At 44.4% G+C, this 16,923-nt stretch overlaps 2 protein-coding genes across 6 annotated transcripts in view; one reads left to right on the top strand and one right to left on the bottom strand.

Moving 5' to 3' along the window:
- The window catches only part of NPY5R (neuropeptide Y receptor Y5), a 26,853-nt gene extending 25,518 nt beyond the window's left edge, over positions 1–1,335 (bottom strand). The window contains exon 1 of one of the 2 annotated variants that reach the window (XR_014171844.1): positions 1,229–1,335. The gene's annotated coding sequence lies outside the window, so the exon portion shown is untranslated. The remainder of the gene's footprint in view (positions 1–1,228) is intronic. The other variant, XM_081926140.1, reaches the window with a different exon arrangement.
- The window catches only part of NPY1R (neuropeptide Y receptor Y1), a 20,600-nt gene extending 3,677 nt beyond the window's left edge, over positions 1–16,923 (top strand). For 2 of the 4 annotated variants that reach the window (XM_081926122.1, XM_081926121.1), the window contains exons 2-3: positions 15,056–15,925; positions 16,047–16,923. In XM_081926122.1, coding sequence (XP_081782248.1) covers positions 15,230–15,925; positions 16,047–16,505 — 1,155 coding nt within the window. In that variant the 5' untranslated portion in view covers positions 15,056–15,229 and the 3' untranslated portion in view covers positions 16,506–16,923. Of the gene's footprint in view, positions 1–880; positions 1,494–15,055; positions 15,926–16,046 lie in introns of those variants that run through there. The other 2 variants (XM_081926119.1, XM_081926120.1) reach the window with 2 other exon arrangements.

Below are 16,923 nucleotides of genomic sequence, written 5' to 3'. Positions count from 1 at the left end.
CTGAGAGCATGCCTGGGGACTGGTGGCAATAGGGTGCTTGCTAGCTGCATCACCATGGCTTAACAGAGTAGGGGGTTCCGTGTTGTCATTTTGTGGTGATGATGGGGTGCAATGGGTGTGTCCCAATTGTGCTGAGTTCACTGACTGCCTCTGTGGGGGAGTGGCATCGCTGGGCTCAGCACAGCTGTGGAATGGTGGGCTGCGGTTGGAGTTTCCAGAGATGCCAGGAGACTATCTGTCATTTCCCCAGAAACATCACTTTTGTATTTTATGCTAATTTCTCCCTGCCATCTTCCGCCAGGCACATATTGGATGTGGTACCCTGTACTGCCAGCATAGCAATGGTATATCTCCAGTTCTGGACTAATGTATTGCTCTGTTCCTGCCAACCTAGCAGTTCGAAAGCACGTCAAAGTGCAAGTAGATAAATAGGTACTGCTCCGGTGGGAAGATAAATGGTGTTTTCGTGTGCTGCTCTAGTTCACCAGAAGCGGCTTTGTCATGCTGGCCACATGTACGGCGGCTCCCTCGGCCAGTAAAGCGAGATGAGTGCCGCAACCCCAGAGTTGTCTGCGACTCGACCTAATGGTCAGCAGTCCTTTTACCTTTACCTTTTTTGCTCTGTTAGTTGATTTCAGAAGTGATAGCTCATCTTCTTTGTGTTTTCCATTTAACTAATAGATTTTTTTTAGTTACAGATAGGTAGCCGTGTTGGTCTGCCATAGTCAAAACAAAAAAAAATTCCTTCCAGTAGCACCTTAAAAACCAACTAAGTTAGTTCTTGGTATGAGCTTTCGTGTGCATGCACACCTCTTCAGATACACAGATTTTTCAGATTTTTTTTAATACACACACACACACACACACACACACAGAGCGTTTGGGCCTCTCCATCAGTCGAATTTTCTCATTCGAAAAAACCGAGGGTTGGTTTTTTTTTGGGGGGGGGGGGGTCGCACATGAAATCACATACCAGCCGCCACTCCCGCTAATGATCGTTTTACATAACCCCATGCACAGAGAAGGGTTCGGCACCGACGGGCTTCGGCCACGAGGTGGCGCAGGCTCGCAAACCACCACGCCGACAAAAATCCGGATTGCAGAAGCATTTCAGAAACTGTCTCCCACACCCGAGAGCTCTTCCCAGCCCCTTTCCTCCCCGCTCCCCCTCCTTCCCTGCAGTTTCCATACTTAATTACATTTATTTCGGAATTACTAGGCAACCCACCTCCAGATGTGCAGCTTAAAGGTGAGGCGCGTGTGCTGGGATCTTCACATCCCGCACCGCACACCGTCATGTGAGAGTGGGAGAATAAGGTGGAGTTCAGCTTTAAGGGGGACGCCTCCTGCTCCGCTCACCCAATCTTCGGGATCCGTGGTGGGCAAATGCCAGCGGGTCTGTCCTTCTTTCGCCTTTCGCTTCCCAAGTCAGCCGTCTCTTATCCTCTCGCTTCAGCACTTAGGATGGTGCTTGGAAGAAAGGAAGAATGCAGGTGAGAGACTCTTTTGTGGCTGTTACTGTATTATCCTTTTTTTTAAAAAAAGCCAGCGGATCTCTCCCCACCCCCTAAAGGCGTTTACCTGTTCCCATTTGCACATTGGACGAAATGACCGTGCCCGCGAAACGAGCCATCTCCCCAATCTGGCACGTGCTAGACCCGGGCTTCGCAGGAATGGCAAGAGAACCGCTTCGAGCGTAGTTCTCCAGCCGAGCCGAGGCAGCGCCGTCGGACGCGCCTGTTGGGCATCTTGTAAGGGGCGCATCTCAAGCCACCAAAACTTCCGAAAAGATCGGAGAGAGAGGGAAGGAGGGAGAGAAGGAGGGGAGAAGGGTTTCTTTCTTTCTTTCTTTTTTTGCTAGAAGAGAAAGGAAAGAAGCTGTAAGAAGAAGCCGAGGGCTGTTCTGTAGGTCTTCAAACCAGCCGATACAGAAAAACTGGGGAGAATCTGCCAGCAACGGCGAAGGGCGAAAGGGCAGGCAGAGGAGCGGAGCGCTTCGCAGAAGGACCTAGGCGCGCGATCTCTGGCCCCTTTCATCCGCACGCCTGGCTCTCCCAGCCAGAAGGAATGTAAACATGGGGAAGAAGCTGGTATACAGGGAGGAAAGGAGGGGAATTGTAGGGGGTTGGGGTCCCTCAGCCCATTGCAAAGCAGGAATCTCAACTAAAGCATCCATGACAGATGGCCATCTAGCGTCTGCTGGAAGTGAGAGTCTTTTCGGGTTCGGGTAACCCGCGGAAGGGAAGTAGGACCGCTCTTTCCGTCGAAAGGGACAACAGTGGGAAGCCTGTGTAGCCCTTCAGATGTGGTGGGGCTCCGCCTGCCCTCCTCGCCGGCCAGCATCCCCAGTGGTCAGGGGTGATGGGCTTTGGAGACATTTGGAGGTTCCCCATCCTTCTCCAAGCCTGTATTTTCCAGAAAGTATACGGAAGGGGCAGTAAATACCCCGCTGAACCTTGACCCTTAGGAACCTTCGGCAGACGCAGCAGCTTTGGCTGCAGGGAGTCGCCTGTAGTTAATGTTTAGGGCAGATCCGGACTGGAGGGTCCGATTGGAGAGACGCGGTGGGATGGGACCGCGTGGGTGTCAAGTTACAGCCGGTCGGCTCAGGAGCGCACGAGGTCTCCAGGAGACCCGGGGGGCGGGGAGGACAGCACTGTGGGTAATGTTGTATTGGAAGGGAAGGCGATCGTGGCAAATAAATGACCCCCGTTTCCCCAGTACCAAGACACAGAGGAGGCTCAGGTCTCCTCCGCAGAAAAAGCGCAAGCGCAGATGGAATTAGAGCAGATGGAATGAACTAGCCACGTCTCCTCAATTCCCACGAGGGGGTCCGTCGTTGGTGGAGGGTTCTCCCCATGTTAAGTGGGGGCTTTTGTTGCATGAAAGCAGAGAGGCTCAAACAATGGGAGACAACTGGAGGAAGACGGCCTGACGTCTGCTGCACTCCACAGACTGGTCGTGAGGATGAATTGGATTGAAGTCGGTTTAGATCCCACTTCCTTAACCTCCCTTGGTTGCGTCCAGACACAGACAGGTGGATCATTTCCCCCTCCTCCCTCCTCTTAGGGTGCTGTTTTAGGTTCCCAGGATTCAGGAGCTATGCAACCTGTGAGAGAGGGGGTTGTGGAAGATGCTGACTTAATGTGGGAGCTTCAAGGCTGAAGAGGAAAATTGGAAGTCTTGCATTCTCTGCCTCCCCTCAAAACACACACAGCGCGTTCTGCTGATGCACTTGACTATGTCTAGTCTCATCCTATGTATATTTTCTCCCATTGAGTTCAATGAGCATCTTCTCATGGGAGGGTACATCGTTTGCAACCTGACATCTCATCCTCAATATGTGAAGGCAGACAACTTAATAATAATAATAGGTCTCTCCCAACAACAATAGTATAAATGTATTCAGAAGATTTCAACAGAGATCTTTTCTTAGTGTTTAAGAGTAGGGAGTGGGGTTGTGCATGTTTATTTGGAATCAAGTCTCACTAAGTCCAAAAGTTTGCCATGCATAGAAGCCAGTTCCTCAGCTCCCCATCCTACGTCCTTTGGCTTAACTGGTTTCTGGATTGGGCTATATTGGGGTCCATGAAAGTTTTCTGTCTACACCTCCTGCTTTTTGCCCTTTTAATGAAACAGAAAGGATTGAAGTTTGGTCAGTGACTGTGATCCTCTGGAGCTATGTTTTGACATTGGAGCAAACTCCTAGGGGCCAAGGTCCCTTTTCCCCATCATAAAATATTTGAGCCCCTCCACCCCCATTGATGGGCATTGCCATTCAAACCATGTGCATGTGTGTGTCTTGTGATTGATTATGCCCCCCAATATTGTATTCAAGTTGGCACCCCTGCGTTCTGATGTGAGGATTTGCCTGTATCTGGGTCAGAAAGGATTATCAAGATTCCCTTTCAGGAATAGGCTCTTGCCCAGTGAGAGCCAGTGTGGTGTAGTGGTTAAGAGCAGTGGACTCATAATCTGGTGAACCGGGTTCGCTTCCCTGCTCCTCCACATGCAGCTGCTGGGTGACCTTGGGTTAGTCACACTTCTCTGAAGTCTCTCAGCCCCACTCACCTCACAGAGTGTTTGTTGTGGGGGAGGAAGGGAAAGGAGAATGTTAGCCGCTTTGAGACTTCTTAGGGTAGTGATAAAGCGGGATATCAAATCCAAACTCTTCTGCCTGGCAGTGCAGCCTCTGCTCAGGGCAATCAACTTTGGAAAGTTTTGATAGATGGGAAAGAAGGCAGGGTGTGAATATTAAACACCAGCATGATCTTAACCATGCCTTTCCTTACTTAACAGTGCAATCCTGTTCTACCGGGAACAATTGGGTTCAATGAGGCTAATTCTCAGTTAAGTGGTACAGGAATACATTCCAAAGAGGCAGTTCCATTCCCTCTTATCTGACAGCAAGCCCCACTGAAGTAAGAAAGACTGACATGCATAGGATTGCACCATTGTTGTTGTTGCACTATTAGTGTGTTTAGGGTGGCACCTATGCAGCCTGATACCAAAGTTTTTCCTAAATTCCTGGCACCAGCAGTATTAGAATTTAACAAAGGCTTGGGGGTGTTAGAAGCAGGAAAAAGCCAGATTCTGTGTGTGCGCATTAGGCCTAACCCCTGTGATTAGGCTGTGTGCTAGACAATGCTAATCCAAGGGAATCAACATAAATTAAGTGTTAATTAAGTCAGACGCATCCCCTTTGAGATGGCAGCCTGGGGGTAATATAGCACAACACAGGATCAAAGCGAGTGGGACATCTCCTCTGCCTGTGTCGCAAAAAGCTAGGAAGAGAATAGAGAGTTAGAAGTAATGTGGGCAGAAGCTTCGTGCAGAGTGTAGTAGAGTTATTCAACAGAATTAGTAAGCAGTGGGCTGGAGAGAGAGGCAGAGAAATGGCAGGTGTCTGTTTAATTCCAATGCTGCCTCCCTCCAGCTTGGACTCAGGTTGTATATATGTGTAAATGAACTACATTCTCCGCTGTGCCTCATTTCCAAAGGAAACACAGGTCCTGTGTAAGCACTTGGTCCCCTGGAATCTTGCACTGCTGTGGAGATTGGGGTTGTGTGTAACAGTATGTAAGGCTGCAAAACTAATCACACTTAGGAAGTAACTTACTCCATGGGGCCTAGAAGGAGGATAGTTTTCCAATTAAAGAAATCTTAACTGATTAATCATGGGCTTTTTCACACCAGTTTACTGTGTGTTTGCAGCTGTTTGCATTCGCATTTAATTTGTGTTGTCCACATGATGTTACCCTTGAACAATGCCCATCTTAATGCTTCTGCTTGTAAATTCAGGTTCACCTGATACTGGAATAATGCAAATTCCCTTCCAAACCACTCCACTCGGGATCACGTATTATTATTTGTTTTTGTGATTTTGGTTGATTGGAGCGATTGCCACTTTCTGCTCCTCCCCTTCCCATACCCAGTACTTCTTCATTGCTTTCATTTCTTTTATGGCCGTTCTTGTAACTATTTCCAGTGTGTTTTCCTTTCTTTCTTTTGCACAAAATCAGAAAACGGAACGAACAAATTTGCTTTTGCACAGTTCTTGGGTGGGGTGGGGAAATGTTTATTAAAAACAAGGCTCATGAAGCTACCAGCACACAGGCCCTGTCAGTACTTAACTGGCATAATAGTATCAACAAATTGGAAGGCAGAGATAAGCACAAACAGCTACAGGCATGAATAGGAAGAACTGAAGCTGCACCTTATATACAAATTCAGATATGTGGAGGTGTGGGCAGCCCCCATCTAATTCAAATAGAGGGGAAGTGTATTAGCAGCTAAATAATGTGCAAACATGGAAAAAGCCCAAAATGAGTTTTAATTGATTGATTATTCAATATGCATAAAGGAGAGAAAAAAATAAGGGAATAATATGCCCTATTCATTTTTAGATGATGATACATGTATTGTTGCAGCAAGCATAATTGAGAAGACGCATTCCCTCTTCTCTGTCACACAGAAGGGAAAACCTCTTCTAATTTATAGATGCTTCATATTTACTAATATGCTAATTTACTAATAAGAACAGCAGATGACAGGCACCATCTTAGACAGGCAAGGGGAACCTGTGTTCCTGCAGATTTTCGTGGATTCCAGCTTAACACCCATCCCTGAGCACTGGGCCACCGGCTCTTCAGATATTGCTAGACGACAACTCTAATCCGTCTCAGCCAGCATGTCCAATGCTCAAGGATGGGTGCTGGAGCCAGAATCCGTGAAAATCTGCAGGAACACAGTTTCCCCTTCCCTGTCTAAGATGGTGTTTGTCATCTGCTGTTTTATTAGTAAATTCTGTCATCCATTTTATCAATTTTGTTGTGCAAATTGTTGTTGTTAAGAAAACTCTAACTGAACCATATGCGTGTCCTCTGAGCCCCTTCTCTGTTTGCCCTGTCTGAGAAAGCTTTGGAGGGTGGCAGCAGTAGAGAGGGACTTGTCTTTGTTCCTCCCTGACATCCCCAGATCTCCATACTGTGACACACTGTCCTAGAACTGACATTGACATATTTTTGGCACCACATTAAGACTTTTTTTCTCCACCTAGGCATTTGATGCAATGTTGTTGTTGTTGTTTAGTCGTTTAGTCGTGTCCGACTCTTCGTGACCCCATGGACCAGAGCACGCCAGGCACTACTGTCTTCCACTGCCTCCCGCAGTTTGGTCAAACTCATGTTGGTAGCTTCGAGAATATGACCCAGCTAAGCCAAGATTTCTATTGCTCCCAGTCTAGGTTGCTGATAAAGCCCCCATCCCATTTGGAATCTGGTGTTCATTTTATGTTCTGATCAATTGTTTAACTTTTGGTGGCTTTTGTTTTTACAAATGCATGTTTTAAAACCTGGCTGTAAATTGCAGAGAGGCCATTAGCTGAATAACAAATTAAATAAATTAACAACAAGATCAAAATTATTATTATTATTATTATTATTATTATTATTATTAAAACCTGATGGTCAGTAAGTTAGGGGAACCTTTTTAGCTGACCAATATATTTTAATGGATTCATCATGCTGATAAAATTCGCTAAACTCGCAGCCCTGTTTCTGATTAAACATGTTTAGGATCACACCACATGTTTCTAAAATTAGGGATGTTGGCACATGAATGCAACTCCACCATCTAGCCTGGAAGCTTTTCCTCTTAGTTCTAGATGCATAGATGAGGTGCATTTTATACAATACGATACGATAATCTTTATTGTCATTGTCCCATACAGAACAACGAAATTGAAAAAATCTACATCAGACATTCAAAAACCAACAAGCCTGCTATCCCAGCTATCCCAGCCTGGTTAACCCCCTAAAAACTCTGATACTCCATAATTAAATACAATATACTCTCACAGAGACTACCTTACACTGTGTTTAAAACCAAAATCGCATTTGGATAAAAACTGTTTCTCAGGCGGCTAGTCTTTATAACCCTGTGCCTTCTTCCAGAAGGCAGAAGCTGAAAGAGATAATTTCCGGGGTGACACTATCCTGCACTATCTCTGCAGCTTTCTTATGCATAGCTGTCAACTTCCCCCTTTTCTTGCGAGGAATCCTATTCGGAATAAGGGAATTTCCCTTTAAAAAAGGGAAACGTTGACAGCTATGTTCTTATGACACCTGGAGCATAGATTTGATTCAAGGTGGGAAGAGTGCACCCAATTATTCTCTCTGCAGTCTTTACAACCCTGGACAGCATTGTTTTTCCCCCTGACTGCAGCTCCCAAACCACACGCACAGACCATAAGTTAATACACTCTCAACAGTACAATGGTAGAATGCCATCAACAGGTCCTTTGAGAGATTATTTTTCCGGAGCATTCTCAGAAAATATAACCTCTGCTGTGCTCTCTTCATCAGGTCTTTACAGTTTCCCCCCCCAGGTTAGGTCTTCTTTTAAATGGAGAAGCTCACCTTTTCTTCATGCTGAGAGGTTCTGCTTTCTAGTCCAAGTCTAAGTCCTGTTATTGAAACCTTGTTTGGGCCCTGGGTTCATCTTACCTCCTGTGTTAGGCTTCCTGTTAAAAAAACCAGACACACCCCAGTGGCAGACCCTCCAAGTGTCCCTATTTTCCAGAGACAGTCCCGCATTTACAGAAGCCATCCTGGTTTCTGATTTGATCCCTGAATGTCCCACTTTTCTTTAGGATGTCCCTATTTTTATTGGAGAAATGATGGACGGTATGGAGTTATTTGACCCACATGCTGTCTGAAGGCAATCCTGTACAGTGGTACCTCGGGTTACATATGCTTCAGGTTACATACGCTTCAGGTTACAGACTCCACTAACCAAGAAATAGTGCTTCAGGTTAAGAACTTTGCTTCAGGATAAGAACAGAAATCGTGCTCTGGCGGTGCGGCGGCAGCAGGAGGCCCCATTAGCTTAAAGTGGTGTGTCAGATTAAGAACGGATCTCCGGAACGAATTAAGTACTTAACCTGAGGTACCACTGTATAGGGAAGGGTTTTTTAAATGTTTAATGTTTTATTAGGTTTTTATATATGTTGGAAGCTGCTCAGAGTGGCTGGGGCAACCCAGTTAGATATGTGGGGTATAAATAGTAAAATTATCATTATGGAATGAGACGTCTCTATTTTCAACAGAGAAATCTTGGAGGGTATGCAGTGGATGCTGGTGAATGATAACCTCCCTGGTTGAAATGCCATGTCTTCTTCTACCACACTTCCACTATTGTAGCTTTCATGTTCGTCATCTATGTTGCATTTGCTGACCATGAGAAATGAAGCTAGTTTGTTTATCAGAACTCGGAGACAAGTAACAGGGCAGCCAGCAAGCTCCAAAGACCGTTGAAGCTGGTTTGGGCTTAAGCTGGTGGGGAAGCTCAGGCTTAGGGGCTGAATGTAGGCCTCCCTATCTAATCCTCAGGACTCTTCCCTCCCCTTCCTAAGCCGCAGACCCTCACCAGTTTTGCTCGTTCTCTCACAAGTACTTTTGCCTGGCTGAAATGTGCCTTCCTTGAAAGTTGATAGTGCCTGAATGGAAGTGTGTACCGTATTTTTCGCTCTATAAGACGCACCAGACAACAAGACGCACCTAGTTTTTGGAGGAGGAAAACAAGAAAAAAACAAACTGAATCTCAGAAGCCAGAACAGCAAGAGGGATCGCTACGCAGTGAAAGCAGCATTCCCTCTTGCTGTTCTGGCTTCTGGGATAGCTGCACAGCCCTGCACTCACTCCATAAGACACACACACATTTCCCCTTACTTTTTAGGAGGGAAAAAGTGAGTCTTATAGAGCAAAAAATACAGTAAGTGTGTGTGTGAGAAACTGTGACTCTTCTAGTATGGCTGGAGTGTATTATTTTATTCCCTTCTTCCTCTCCAGCTGTACAGTGGTGCCTCAGGTTACATACGCTTCAGGTTACAGACTCCGCTAACCCAGAAATAGTACCTCGGGTTAAGAACTTTGCTTCAGGTTGAGAACAGAAATCATGCTCTGGCAGCGGCATGGTGGCAGCGGGAGGCCCCATTAGCTAAAGTGGTGCTTCAGGTTAAGAACAGTTTCAGGTTAAGAACGGACCTCTGGAACGAATTAAGTACTTAACCCGAGGTACCACTGTATTCGCTTCTCACCCCACTGGACAGCAGTCAGGTTTCTGTTAGCACCAGCTCCCCTTTTAAGCACAGGCAAGGGGCTGAGGAGGAGAGGCTGTGGGCCAGGTTGGAGGGACCCATGGACCACCTCTGGCCCATGAGCTAAAGGTTCCCCATCTGTGATATAAGCCAATGAATAGTAGGTGCTCTTATGGATCAAGGCTGTGGGCTGCCTTGGTAAACTCAGCCTTCAGCTCAAGCCTTTCCATTTAAGGGGAAACTTAAGTTGCATGAAGAGGTTTCCGAAGAGGGGGGAAATACCCCACAAGGCTTTGCGGTCTATTGATTGCATCAAATGTGGGTCAATTAATTGCTGGTTTAAGTTTCCATTGATTCCGTCTTTCTATCCTGCCTTTTCGTAAATGGCAAGAGATTGCTCTGTTGTGTGTATATTTGAGTTCCGTGGATAAATATTGATTTGCTCTTTCCCTCCTCAAATCCTCTTTAATTTTGAATCCTTTTCATTTTGTTCCTGTCTCCTCAGTGGCTGCCCTATCCCTGCTAGACAGCAATTCTGCCAGAGATGAAAGCAACCAGGATAGCTTATTTGTGCTTGCCCCCCTACTGTTCTTCCAGAGGCCAGCTGGAATATTAACTAGGGAAGGAGTTTGCTTGCAAGAACCATTGGAGTAACTCTGCTCCAGTGCACTGGGAGCTTGTCTCTTGGTAGCTGAAAAGAGCATGGCCAAAAGGATTTTTTTTTAAAGTGGGAGCAAAGGGGAGTAAAGAAAAAGAAGAGGTTCAGGGTAGGTCACAACACAAAATATATATATGGTGGAGGTTGGCCCATTAGGATGAATGGGGCACCAGGCTCACTCTGCCCTCAGTCAGCCCCCACCTGCCTGCATCCTTACTTACTTACAAGCACTCCAGGGGGTAGCACTGACTGTCAGCATCCTGCCCCTTGTAGCACTCAGCAGGGAGGAGGATGGGGACAAAACTATCATCATCAGGCTCTGCCTATTGGTCTCCTTGCCTTCTGTCCCAATGGGCACCAGTCTAGATCAGTGCCAAACTCAATCGCAAGTTAAATGTGTCTCTCTCTGAAGCCGTGCTTGGAATTTTCCACTTTAAACTAGTGTGGGGCATGATCCAGCTCAGAAACACAGTACAGTGGTACCTTGGGTTACATACGCTTCAGGTTACAGAATCCAAAGCACAAAGCACAGGATTCGTGCTATGGTGGTTCGTGAAGTAGATGGAGAATGCATAGGGGCCTGACAAGGTGGCAGCAAGCTCCAAGGAGATCTGGAGGGCGGGTGTGTGTGTGTGAGACAGCCACTCAGGTGCTTATCACAGCTAATTAGATCCTTGAAATGAAAGTATAGCTCCATTATATCTGTCTGTCTATCGTCTATCATCTATCTATCTATCTATCTATCTATCATCTATCTATCTATCTATCTATCTATCTATCTATCTAATCTATCATCTATCTATCTAATCTATCTATCATCTATATCTATCTATCTCTATCTATCATCTATCTATCTCTATCATCTATATCTATCTATCTATCTATCTATCTATCTATCTATCTATCTATCATCTATCTATCCATCCATCATCTATCTATCTATCTATCTATCTATCTATCTATCTATCTATCTATCTATCTATCTATCTATCTATATATCATCTATCTATCTATCTATCATCTATCTATCTATCATCTATCTATCTATCATCTATCTATCTATCTATCTATCTATCTATCTATCTATCTATCTATCTATCTATCTATCATCTATCTATATCTATCTATCTATCTATCTATCTATCTATCTATCTATCTATCTATCTATCTATCTATCTATCTATCATCTATCTATCTATCTATCATCTATCTATCTATCTATCTATATCATCTATATCTATCTATCTATCTATCTATCTATCTATCTATCATCTATCTATCTATCTATCTATCTATCTATCTATCATCTATCATCTATCTATTTATCATCTATCTATATCTATCATCTATCTATCTATCTATCTATCTATCTATCTATCTATCTATCTATCTATCTATCTATCATCTATCTATATCTATCTATCTATCTATCTATCTATCTATCTATCTATCTATCTATCTATCTATCTATCTATCTATCTATCATCTATCTATCATCTATCTATCATCTATCTATCTATCTATCTATCTATCTATCTATCTATCTATCTATCATCTATCATTGTCTCAGGCATTTACAACTAGTGACCTACCAGTCCAAATGTAGTCCTCAATCTATTTATTGCATCGTGCCCTTCTGTCTTTGAGATCGCAGGCAGACAGGCAGGCAGAAAGGAGGCAAACCCATAAGCTTTACCACACCTTCAGTGGACCATCATATATATCTGCTGCCCTGGGTTCAGCTGGGTCGGTCACAAGTCATTTTAACCCCTCTCCTTAGAGTCACTGTAAAATGTTTTCAGTTTTGTATGTGCATGGAATTTATTCTGAACCGTGCTGCTCCACTGACATTTGCTGTACATTACAATATAAAGAACAGGAACAAATTTAAAAACAAACAAACCTGTAGCAACATCTATTGGAATGAAATACTTAGCAATTAACTTCAATCATCTGAACCTATATCCGTACGCAGAATTCTAGGCGCTTGTCATTTTAACTCTGCAGCGCATGTCAAACTTCATGCTTTTGCAATGTGACTGAAGAACCAAGGAATACGTCTTGATCATGGCCTTTGAATTCTGGTGATATTAGGACAAAGGTAGGCAATGTGGTGACCTGATGTTGGACTATAACTTCCATCAGCCCCAGCCGGGATGGTGAATGGTCAGAGGTGATGGGAGTTGTAGTCTGTGGCAACCTCTGCAGGGCACCACATTGGCTAATCCTGCATTAGGATGATATTGAAGGGCAAGGAGTCTTCACCTTTGAGAAAACTTTCATGAGTTCTCAGCCTGACTGGTGGCTGGAAATTTTTCAGTGGGATGACCCCCTCCATTGGATTTCTTTGAGGACTGGGCTTCTCACAGTGACCTGCAATATTATTCCTAATGTGAATGAGATTGATGATTGCTTAGTGTTTCTCTGCTCCGTGACCTTTCCAAATGAATAAGTGCTTTGAACTGGCCAAGAATGTGTTATGTGTTGTTTTGTTAGTACTCAAGAAGTACTCGGTTTGATCATTAAACTGTGCTTGCTGCTGGAATCTCGTATGCTCTGGGTCTATAGAAAAATTCCTATATGTGACCGTTCAGTCTGAATTCCAAATTATGGCAGCTAAACCCTTAAACTGAGTGTCAGAAAATAGTGCAGATGAACGTACCATGGCATCATTCTTAATCGTAACTCATCTGCGGGTTTATGCTGGCACAATGATAGATTTCCTGTTGAGGCTCTCTTATATTAGGCTGCGCTGTTGTAACCTTAGACACACTTACTTGGCAGAAAATTGCATTTCAACTCAGTAGTACTTACTTCTGAGCAGGGTTGTGTCAAGTTTAAGAGCCCCCAGAGCATTACTCAAAAAATGTTTATTATTTCAACAGAAAGGACAATGAAAATAGAAACAACACGCTTTTATATTTGCAGACATTCCACCACATAGGCAAGGAGACAGACGAAAATGAAACAATCTAACTAAAACAAATATTTTTGCAATAAGCCTTTTTGCATGTGGAATAACTTTAAGTGAAGCTGCCTTATGATTTCTTAGTTAGCATATTTGAAGACTTTGTGTTCCAGCAACACAAGAGCATTTATAACACTTATTCACTGGAAGAAACAATACAACATGCACTAGGTGTGTTCTACACATGACATCAAAATTAAATCACTTCCATGATTTTTTTTAAAAAAGAACCTTTGAAATGAGACATGAGACTAATTTATGATTAGGCCAAATATTTTCTGCAGTCAAGCCTGGTATGGTCTGCCACCAGTGCTCTTTGACAGCTTATGGACACCTGGCCGAATGAAATTTTGATATTAATTGTGGTTATTTCTGTACGTGATGTGACCAATAATTGCATACTTATGAAGTATATACACAACAGAACAATAATGTCTGGTTTCATAATTTCTACACCCTGCTCCCTTTGATGTTTAAATAATTTATGTAGAAGTTGAAATTTAGTATCTAGGGGGTGCTAAACTGCAGATTACTTAGCATGTGTGTTAATCCAGCACTGCTTCTGGGTAAACATGCTTAACATTGGGCACTAAAACTAGCAGCATGTGTAGATCTCCCGTGGTTATTGTCTCAAAGTCCTTGGGAACTCGCACCCCAGGGACGACTTTCAGCCAGATGCCTGTGAGTTAACCTGATATTGCTTTTTGTCTTTGGGTGCAATGCATTGCAAGTAAGCTTTATGCAAAGAGGAATCCTTTCTCTGGGTATGAAGATGTAGGTCTAATTAATATTGTCTCTGGGCAGGGCAGGGGAGCTTTGCATGTGGGTGTTCAGTTGTTGTAGGATTCTAGTGCCCATCAGCATGGCCAACGCTTAGGGATGATAAGAGTTGTACTCCAATGCGATCTGGAGGCACCATAGGTTAGCCACGCCTGCTGTAGGGAATGAGAAGTTGGATCATTTTAGAAAATGTTCTTGGTTGTGGGCAGGTCCTCAACACAGCTCCACCCCAGCATAGGTGGAATGAAGCCTTCCATGCCGGGGTGGCACGACAATCATCCCAGGCCTCCTTGGCCAATCACTTTGAAAGAGGTGATTGTGTGTGTGGGGGGGGTTATATGAGTGGCAGCGCATCATGTGCTGTGCACCTGCTTTGTGCTGCCACCCATCCACCCGCCCTTTTATTTTAGGTGTCCTCTGGCCTTGCTTTGGACTTCGGTTGGTCACCTGTCTTGGGACGGGGGCCAGGTAGCAATTTTTCCATTTGGCAGGCTGGCATTGGCCACTTGGTTTTCGCCTACCTCTTAGCAATCATCACAACTTTGTAAGGTTTGGCGGTTAGGCATTGGCTTATTGATGTGTAGGGGAGGGCATGTCAGCCATCGCCTGCCCCTCCATGTCCAAGGATATTCCGTTAAAGGAATCCGAGGCCTGGATCTTGTCTGAAGTCCACTTTATTGCCAATGCCTAAGCCAATACCACTTACATTTGCTGTAATCAATAAAGTTGTGGCCTAAATTTTGCCCATTAAACCTAAACCAAAATTCTGTGCTAATGTGAATTTATTTCTTATGGGGGGCTGGCTTGGGGCCTTGACACGCAACTGATAACCCTACAGTCCCTTCTGAATATTATCTCAGCAGTGAAAATTCAGGTTTAAACAGCCACTCCATAATAGAAAACAATAGCCTATTCCTGGCAGTGAGGGGGAATAAATATACCAACTGTGATTAAGGAGGTCCCTGGTTTTCCAATAAAGTACAAAGCACATCCCTCCATTTTTGAAAACCCAAGAAAAATAAATCCGTGTACATTCTTTTTGCCTTTGCAGGTTGTGCATTATTGATGGCATGAACATTTCTGTGGCAGCTTCTGCTGGGAGCCTGTTCTTTGTGTAAGGAGAACAACATTAACGTCTTGAATGTGCTTCTGAGAAACCGATTGCCGTTTCAGACCACTGCTCAGCGTGGGCCCAGATTGTTGTGTGCGTGTGGGGAAACCCAACATGAATTCATCACTTCTTTCCTCGGCAGGAAACTATTCCATTCAGAATGTCTCAAAGGAGGCTTCTGGACTCGTGCACTTTGAGGATGAAGACTGTCACGTGCCTTTGGCGATGGTGTTCACCTTGGCTCTGGCTTACGGGGCCGTCATCCTTCTGGGCATCTCTGGGAACCTGGCCTTGATCATCATCATCTTAAAACAAAAAGAGATGCGCAACGTGACGAACATCCTCATTGTCAACCTTTCCTTTTCGGACCTCCTCATCACCATCATGTGTCTTCCCTTCACCTTTGTCTACACCTTAATGGACCACTGGGTCTTTGGCGAGGCCATGTGCAAGCTGAACCCTTTTGTGCAGTGTGTCTCCATCACAGTCTCGGTTTTCTCTTTGGTCCTCATTGCTATTGAGCGCCACCAGCTGATTATCAACCCTCGTGGCTGGAGGCCAAACAACAGACATGCCTACATAGGGATTGCTGCGATCTGGACTCTAGCGGTGGCTTCATCTTTGCCTTTCCTGGTGTATCACATACTGACCGACGAACCTTTCACCAATCTAACGATAGAGGAATACAAAGGGAAGTACGTGTGCTTGGATTCCTTTCCACTGGAGACAATCAGGCTCTCGTATACCACAGCTCTCTTGGTGATACAGTACTTGGGACCCCTTTGCTTTATATTTATTTGCTACTTAAAGGTAAGAGAGAATCTTGTTTTCATGATGTGTCTTACCCGTTCTTTGTTTCCTCCAAAAAAATGCCTGTAGGATCCATAGTTTTAGGTTACAGAGTTGTTCTTGAATTTTTGTTTTTCCGCAGATATACATGCGCTTAAAAAGGAGGAGCAACATGATGGATAAGATGAGAGACAATAAATACCGATCCACTGAAACGAAAAGGATCAACATCATGCTCATCTCGATTGTGGTGGCCTTCGCGGTGTGCTGGCTCCCTCTGACCGTTTTTAACACAGTCTTTGATTGGAACCATGAAATTCTACCTGTTGCTTCTTGCAGCCACAATTTGCTGTTCCTGATCTGTCACCTCACGGCTATGATCTCTACCTGCGTGAACCCCATCTTTTATGGGTTCCTCAACAAGAACTTCCAGAGGGATTTGCAGGTTTTCTTTCGCTTCTGCGATTTCCACCCGAGGGATGACGACTACGAGACGATAGCCATGTCCACCATGCATACAGACATTTCAAAGACCTCTTTGAAGCAAGCGAGCCCCATTGCATTTAAGAAAATTAGTGACAGTGACGATGAAAGACTATAGCTCCCAAAGCTCCCGCAACAGATGATATAGTTTCAGGGATCAAGCACAATGCTTTAAAGAAGTCAGTATCTTCCCCTCTCCCTCACTGAGGAACTTTAAACTGTCACTTTCCTATCTGTGGTTCAACTGCTGCTGGTCCCTTCCCCCTTTTTGCTGCTTGTAAAAACCAGAGTGAATCTATCTAATCCCTAATATATAATGAAAGTTGGGTCTATTTCTGCTTGAAGCTCTCATCAAAAGAACGTTTTTGAGTCTTTTTCTTTGTGCATTGATACATTTCTGTCTTTAGATTTGTTAAGTGTATTTATTTAAAAGAGTATATTTTAATTGGGAATGCATACTATTTCCTGGGGGGAGGTGTTACCCCTTCTTTTCCTAGGTTTTATCTTCCCTGCCCAAAGAATACTTGCAGGTATAC

Source organism: Podarcis melisellensis (assembly GCF_964234715.1).
Source record: "Podarcis melisellensis genome assembly, chromosome: 9".
Taxonomy (NCBI): Eukaryota; Metazoa; Chordata; class Lepidosauria; order Squamata; family Lacertidae; genus Podarcis; species Podarcis melisellensis.
The sequence above is the reverse complement of the archived record's forward strand: the minus strand, read 5'-3'. Positions and strand labels throughout refer to the sequence as shown.